An 8164-nucleotide genomic window follows, 5' to 3' on the forward strand; every position below is an offset into this window, starting at 1 on the left:
GAAGAATACAATACCCGTGTGGAGGTAGAAATGGGGGCAGTAAAAGCAACAAGATTAGCTATCTTAGGCTGCCGTGGTCTGAGGGTCATAGGATGTTTGCTGCGTGCTGGTGGAGACGCAGGGGAAGATGATGGCAGCGAGGAAATCTGTGGCAACTAATAAGAAAACAAATCAACCATAAGTTGCAGGCCAACAGAAGAGGATGATGAAGAAGCAGCCTCGAGCATAGGACTGTCAGTAGAGGAGAGGCTATAAGCAGAGACCAAATCTACAAAAATGCTAGCAAGGGAGGGCAAAGCAGAGGAGGAAATAGAAAGTGCCTCAAGACCATGAGGAGATGAAACCAATTGACGATCTGAACCTGCATCATAAGGGTTAGATAAACAAGCATGGGATGATGGCCAAGGGATGGGTAGAGGTTGTGGTTAGGTGACTGTTTGGAGTGGCAGAGCTGAGTGCTGTGGGTTAGTTGGGTGGCTAGTGAAAGTGGGTAGCAGTGGGTGGTTTATCAAATTTGGAAGGGTGACAGTAGCGGGTGGGGTGGGGGTTGTGGTAGAGATCTTTGCAATCTGTTCAGAATTATCAAATGGGAACACATGTTCATGGAAGCGGGCATGACGAGAAATATAAATACGATGAGATGCAATGTCAAAACACCGATAACCAAGATGCGAGGAACTATATCAAACACATATGGAGAGGAACGAAAATTCAATTTATGATTATTATATGGATGCAGAAAAGGAAAACAAAGACACCCAAAAGTACAGAAAAAATGATTATCAGGAGACCGTTGAAATAAACAATCAAACAGAGAGTAATGGACAATAATAGGATTAGGCATCGATTTATAAGATAAATAGAGGTTTCAAAAGCATAATTCCAGAATCAAAAAGGTTCTTTACATTGCCCTAAAAGAGTAAGACCGGTTTCCATAATATGTCTATGATAATGCTCTACTGTTCCATTTTGTTCATGAGTGTGGAGACAAATCAGAAGATGATGAATACCAACAGTTTGAAAAAATAAGGATAATTTTCAGTATTCACAGCCCCAATTAGTTTGAATAGATTTTATTTTTAAAGAAAATTGGCGTTAAACAAGAGTCTAAAATTGATAAAAAACAGAGTAAACATCAAACTTAGCAACAAGAGGATAATACCATATATATTTAGTATAAGCATCAACAAAGATAACAAAATAACGATAGCCATCTGAAGAAAAGAGAGGAGCAGGGCCCTATACATCACTAAAAATTAATTCTAAGTTGAGTAGAAGTTTTGTGATCCGTAGGTCCTAAAGACAATGTGATAGTTTTCCTAAAGGACAACTTTGACATTGAAAATTAAGACGTTTGTTGTTACAAATGATCTTATTTTTCGAGATTAAAAATTGAAAAATACGTGAAGTACGATGACCTAGTCGACGATGCCATAAATCGGCAGAGGCAAGGGTGCAAGTAGACCAATAGGCTTGAGGAATTAACATGATGGAAGACTTGGTCAGGGCATAGAGACCATCTTTACTCTGACCTGAGAGAAGGACTTCATGGGTGTTGAGATCCTTGACATAAAACACACGAGGGTGAAATTTAAAATAAACATTATTATCAAGACAAAATTTCTAAATCGAGAGCAGAGGTTTCGTGATTGCAAGAACATGAAGAATATTAGATAAGGTGAAGGAACGATGTGGTGTATATATATTTTTGTATGACCGAGATGAGATATAGGAAGGCCTTTACCATCACCACATGCAAATTATCATTACTAAGATATGGTTCTGAATCAGTCAAGGTGGCAAGATCAGGTATGACATGTTGATTTGCACCGGTATCTGGAAACCAATCAACAGAAACGGTTAAGAAGAGATTGCGCTGCACCAGATTAGCAGTAGGTTGTTGGCCATAACCTCGGTATTGGAATTAAGGATAGTGGGGAGCTGTATGGCCAAAATTCTGACATAGTTGGCAGCGTGGATTCTGCCTCCTAGTGCGCTGCCAAGAGCCCTACCGACTGTCACCAAATAAGGGGTTTTGGAAGCTGCAGTGATCAGGTCTAGAGCCAGCAAATCGGTTACCTTTGCTGCTGGACTGGTTGGGACGCCAGCCACCGTTGAAGCGGCCCCTGCTGTGGCCAAAATTGCCAAAGGTCTGACACTACGCAACAAGGAATGCTAGGTGTGGGCAGCAAAGGAGCATGTATGGCAACTGAAGATTTGTGAAGAAATTCATGCGTGAGGAGATGACTGTGAAGATCTGCATATGATAACGGTTCGAACTTGGTAATAAGACTTGTAACTAAGTCTTTAAACTCTCCCTGAAGACCATGAAACACATATAAATTAAAATCTTAAAGAAAAACTGGCTGACCTGCAGCGGCCAATTCATCAAATAAGGCCTAGCTTTTTGCATAAATTGAGTTACTGATTCATCACCCTGTCGAAGATCCTGGAGAGAGTTGTGAAGTTGCATAATACGACAGTTGGAGGTGGAAGCGAGAGCTTGCTCAAGAGTGCCCTAAGCTGAACAAGAACTTTGACAACCATCAACAAGATGCAAAACTTCCATAGATTGGGAGGAAAGAAGAGCACTCAGAATGAGTTGGTTCTGTTGTTTCTAGCGAAGAAATAGCAGATTTACCTAAAGAGAGATACCATCTCCAGCAAGAACATGTAAAGGTGGACATCTGTTGGAGCCATCAACAAAACCAAAAACTCCTTGGCCTAGGAGATAAGGCAGCATCTGCATACGCCAATATAAATAATTGGTGTTTGTTAATTTAAGGGAGATGACTTGATGAGTGTGAGAAAGGGCGATAATGCTTGCAGCAGCAGAGGCAACATCTGCATCAGACGTTGGTTGCAAGAGGAAATGTTCACCAGCCATGGCAAAGGAGAAACCAGGCGGTGACGCAGCAAAGGAGAGCAGAGGAGGGGTTACAGGAGAAGAAGGTTGCACTGCCAGAGAAGAAGGTTGCACTACTGGTGCTGCAGAATTAGAAGCTGTATGTGGCAGTTGTTCCATTGAAGAAGAAAGGCTGTGAGAAAAGTAGGTTTAATTATTTTAGGGTTTTGCGGCTCTGATACCAAGTTGAGAATAATGGAATGTGTTAGGTTGTGCCTTAGCCAACATTCCTATTTATATATATGCGGTATAACACTGCAGTAATTGTAGTGATTACAACATTGAAATAATCCTATATTAATATTCTATTCTGATAAATACATGCTATACATTCTATAATAAAGAGCATCATCAATTGTCTTAAACTCAACTGCCTTCTTAAGTTTCTTCTCTTTTAATTTTACCTCCTTGCTTTTCAATAAAATTGAAAAGACAAGAAATAATAATAATCTAATTATTTATTTGCTGAATATAAAATATCTTTATAATCTTCTTTTATAAAATCTTAAATTAATCATTTTCTCATAGTTTGCTATGATAGAATTGTAGGCTTGCCAACATGAGCTCTATTTTGTAGAACATCATAGATAATTTTGTGTCTCGCTAATCCTACCTTCTAATAACTAATGTTTTGTTAGTTGAAAGTATTATTTTAACTCTACTAACCATATAATAATTCTTTTCAAAAAATCCTCATCAAAATTGAAAACATGTTTACAAAAATATTGATTGCAAGATAAGTCTTCAATGCATCATCCATCATACTACTCTCTACATCGTTATTGTGTGTCTAGGAGTTTACAGGAATAGATATAGGGACATCTCTCTCCTCTTCACGATTCTTGTTTGCACCTCTTTTTGGTAGTTGATCTAACTAATTAAATCTCTATATTAGAGTTCCAAGATGCCTTTTCAATGCTCTAGCTGGCCTCAATTCCTTCATCATGATGTGGGATGATATTGCAAACATCTTTGTTCATCGAATAAGTATATTTATTCTGATACTATTTGACACAATGTATATCAAAAGATTAAAAACAGAAAAAGAAAAAAATTAAGGTTTCTTAAACTCTACAACTTACCGCCCTAAATTGCAGAGAAAGATACTAGGATTTATCAAACCTTGAAATTATAGCCCTTGAGCTGTAAAGAAAATTCTAAACTTAAAAGTTTTGAATAATCAATATGTATAATTTCTTCTGAAAACAAACTACATATCAATACCTAAATCCTTATAGAAAAAGAATACTTATTGAAAGTTACATGACTAATAAAATCCAAATAACATTAAGATTCTTAAACTACATAAGACAAAATAAAATGACTAAGAAAAAATCTAGAGAAAATAATCTTGAAGAACTACTTGTAGATCTAATTTAGGTATAAAAACAACCTCGGTTAGTTATTGGCAACTAGTCTCTATAGAACCGGGTCTCTACAACGTGTTGGAAAAAATTTTATTCCAGATTAAAAATTATTTTCATTTTTTTGTAAAGTTGGTGTGACGTTTTTGAACTAGGAATTTTGAAAGGCCTCCGGGATCTTTCATGATCAAATTAGAGAATTATTCTAAGCTAATACTTGAGAACATTTTGTAAACGACGTAGTAATTATAATGCCTGGAATTTAATATTGCATTATAGAAAATATTGCGTCGTAGAAAAGGAAAGAAAGAGTGGGAAGAAGAGATTGTATTTGGTTGAGCTGTAATACAGTCATTGGAGGGGAGAAAAAGGGGATCCATAAACTTTAATAATTTCGAAACCAGTCTACTTCAATTACCTTCAAGATTTTTTTATATATTTTTTTAAGAGATTATTTGGAAACATGGTTGAAATAATGTTTTTTTAAAATTTTAAAAAAAAAATTATTAATTTTTTTTAATATTTTTAAATCATTTTAATGTGTTGATTTAAAAAATAATTTTTAAAAAATAAAAAATATCATTTGATATATTTTTAAATAAAAAATATTTTAAACAATGATCACCGCCACAATCTCAAACAAACTCGCCATTAGCAACTGCGGTACAGTGAAATCCATATCAGAAAAGATAGTTCCAACCTTTTCGATGGCATGACCAAAAATAACTCCAGCATTGGTCATTGAATGAGTTAGGTTTTGAATGAGTTAGCTCTTACTCAATTGTCAAACTGTAGCCTTTTAAGGGCTGGAAATTTGTAAATGAAAGCATGTAAATTGGGCAAAGCAATGAACCATTACACTATAATTAGAAAGTCCTTTTTTTGTTTAAGAGCTACGAAAACGTCAAACATAATCCATGCTGGGAAAGGAAATCCCACTTGGTTAACAATATATTTTGATGGATTTTTGGTAGCCCTAGGAATCTAACATTTAGAGCACACTATTTACTGCATGTACACATGCCAAACTCACATCCCACATGTGATGATGACACAAAATTAATTAATTCCACTCTTTTCTTCCTCTAGAGTCCTAATCATCTAACCCTGGCTAGGAAGCTGTAGGCCTGAACAAGTGAAGTTTTATACGAGAAATTCTGTGTAATTCCTTTGATATTATCCATAAATCATAATGCCGACTCGAACAAATAGTTGTGGCTCGTTGGACAATGGAAAATGGGGGAAAAAAAATCTCTAGTGGAAGTTTGTCACTTTGAAATGAAAAATTGTACGATACTTGAGCAGATTGGTTTGATGTGCCATATCTGTACAGAACCACTTAGAGATATGCTCTTACACAGTATAAATCAATGGTTTGATATGCCCATTATATGTCCAAATGCACTTGCTAGTAATTTATATCAGAGGTGGCATATGAAAATGTTGTGTGGTGGTGGTGATAACTATCAATTTGTTAATGGAAAAGAAAGAAAGGAAAAAAAAAAAAGAAAAAAAAAAGGATATGCTAGCTGAAACCATCAATATGGGCCATGATGGATATATACTTGTACACATAATTTTATGCGACCCATGCTAAATAATAGTGATTTGTCTACAGAAAAAATAGCAGTCTCTGAAGTCTAAGATCACTCTATAAATACAAGCCCGGCTCTCGTTATGATCCAAAACAACCATTTGGCTCTCCCTACGACTAAGCTTCGTATATAATAATATAAAAACAAATTCATGGCTGATTTCACAGCAGATTTGCAGAGCTTTAGGCTACCATTTCCTTTCTTAGATATTGATCCAAGCATGGTGGCATTAAACCAATTCACAGAAGTAAGTCAAGGCATCCTCGATAATCCAAGCGTGAATAATATTCATAGCTTCATGCCTTTCACTAGTGACAACTTCTTTAGCCATCAAGCACCAGAATTCCCTGGAAACTTAGCGGAAGGTTTTGCTGGTATTTTCCATCAAAACGACCAGAATGTTGTACCAGTTTCTCAGCCCTTTACCACACCTGGAAATGAAAGCGAATTCCAAGAAAGCAAGAAGAGAAAAGCAATGGATGTGTCTGAAAGCAGCTCTATGAACTCATCTCCTCGAGTTTCTGAGAGTGGGAGCAAGAGGAGAAATGTAAATGTATTAAATCAACTGTCAAATTCTACCTTTCTTGCTACTGTTTGTTTGTTTTGAGGTTTGATTGTTGTTCATTTGTTGGGTAATAGAACCTGATGAGCTGATTCTGTGCTTTCTGATTACAGAGCTCGAGAAGGGGAAAGGGAGTGAAAAGCAATGAGGATGGGAAACCAAAAGACGTTGTTCATGTTAGAGCTAGGAGAGGTCAAGCCACTGATAGCCACAGTTTAGCAGAAAGGGTAACTTTTCGAAAGCCCAAGATGGAATTCAAATAGGATATTATACATAAGTCTGTATTGATCATCAATTCATTTATATTGATCACCCAATACATATTTATTTCTCTTACAGTATGTCTTAAACGACATAGAGATTGATAGATTTGTTTGATGTACAACAGGTTAGAAGAGGAAAAATCAATGAAAGATTAAGATGCTTGCAAGATATAGTGCCTGGCTGCTACAAGGTTTGAAGAAAAACAATGGCCAACGTCAATCTATTGTTAAAACAATTTTCTCTTGTTGAAAAGTAATTTTTCTTGCTAATTGTAACAATTTTGTTGGTTATTTATAGACGATGGGCATGGCAGTAATGTTGGATGAGATAATTAATTATGTCCAGTCCTTGCAAAATCAAGTTGAGGTGAGTTGATGCTTCCCAAGTTCTGCAAAACATATGATAACAGCAAAAGGTGCCTTTATTGTCCTGACATCATCTTTTTTTTTCTTTTCCTCTTGGTTTTTGAACTCAGTTTCTATCCATGAAGCTCACTGCAGCAAGCACATTCTATGACTTCAACGCAGAAACAGATGCTATTGAAACAATGCAGGTGCATAGAAAAAATTTAAAAATTTATGGCCTTCTTAGGCTTATAAAATGCGTATTATGTTTTCCTTTTTCATAATTCATGTTGAATGTTGTATATTCTTCAGAGGGCAAAAGCACAGGAGGCAAAAGAGTTGCAAAGAGCTATGAGAGAAGGATCCGGAGGGCTTGCTCACATCCACTCAACATGGTCCCTCTGACTTTAATTTTTGGATGTTACTCCTTGTTTCCAAACAACACATGAAGATTCTCTATATTTTTCAAGTACTACTGCTGCTGCTATTATTATTATTATTTTTAACTTCCAATATCTCAAGATTAGATCCCACTTCATGATATATAGCGAGCACAAGTGGCATAATTGTTCAGTACGTCAAACTTGGTCTGGGAATACAAATTAATTCACAAGAGCCTTCTTGACTCATTTCTTCTCTATGTATATCCTTGGATTTTCTTTTTTATTTTGCAAATGCCTACTGAATGTGAAAGTTTTCACCGCAGGTTAACAAATTATCTGATAATACTTTACAAAAACTAATTAGTAACCAAATAAATAAAGAATACATAAAACTTAAATGTACAAGATATTTGGTTATGAAGTGAAAACCTTTTAAAGAACTCTTCAAAAAATAAAAAACCCTTTAGGACAACCAAATTCAAAATAGACAATTTTTTCACTAGTTTAAATAATTATTAAAGGAGTACATCTGAAGACAACCATTTATATCTATACTACCTTACTTGATGAGACAATGAATCATATTATATCTCCTACCACAGTAGTTGCAAGTACAAATGACGATATTCAAATTATTGTCATCCTAATTGGAATCTCTAGTTGCTAACAGTTTATACAGGAACTCTCCCTAAGAGTGTGTAAACTTTCCAACTCTTCAAAGACCAATTCTCCTCGAGAATTTCCTAC

The 8164-nt window shown here is 35.8% G+C and overlaps 1 protein-coding gene across 2 annotated transcripts; it reads left to right on the forward strand.

The window, feature by feature from the left end:
- The first annotated feature begins 5942 nt into the window (after positions 1–5942).
- LOC118046326 (transcription factor BEE 3) lies at positions 5943–7676 on the forward strand. 2 transcript variants are annotated; one of them, XM_035055171.2, is made up of 6 exons: positions 5943–6411; positions 6540–6653; positions 6815–6880; positions 6988–7056; positions 7166–7243; positions 7347–7676. In XM_035055171.2, exons 1-6 carry the CDS (start codon positions 6016–6018, stop codon positions 7437–7439), a joined length of 816 nt encoding a protein of 271 aa, XP_034911062.1. In that variant the 5' UTR covers positions 5943–6015; the 3' UTR covers positions 7440–7676. The 2 variants fall into 2 exon arrangements, with proteins under 2 accessions (XP_034911062.1, XP_034911061.1); XM_035055170.2 differs by having other exon boundaries at positions 5944–6417; positions 7347–7674.
- The last annotated feature ends 488 nt before the right edge of the window (positions 7677–8164 follow it).

Source organism: Populus alba, chromosome 12, assembly GCF_005239225.2.
Source record: "Populus alba chromosome 12, ASM523922v2, whole genome shotgun sequence".
Lineage (NCBI taxonomy): Eukaryota > Viridiplantae > Streptophyta > Magnoliopsida > Malpighiales > Salicaceae > Populus > Populus alba.

What these genes read in the sequence shown, in the direction of transcription:
- LOC118046326 (XM_035055170.2), top strand. Translation starts at nt 6,016, where the DNA reads ATGGCTGATTTCACAGCAGATTTGCAGAGCTTTAGGCTACCATTTCCT. An exon ending in CCTTGCAAAATCAAGTTGAG is followed by an intron (nt 7,057 to 7,165) that starts GTGAGTTGATGC and finishes TTTTGAACTCAG; the next exon opens with TTTCTATCCATGAAGCTCAC. An exon ending in ATGCTATTGAAACAATGCAG is followed by an intron (nt 7,244 to 7,346) that starts GTGCATAGAAAA and finishes TATATTCTTCAG; the next exon opens with AGGGCAAAAGCACAGGAGGC.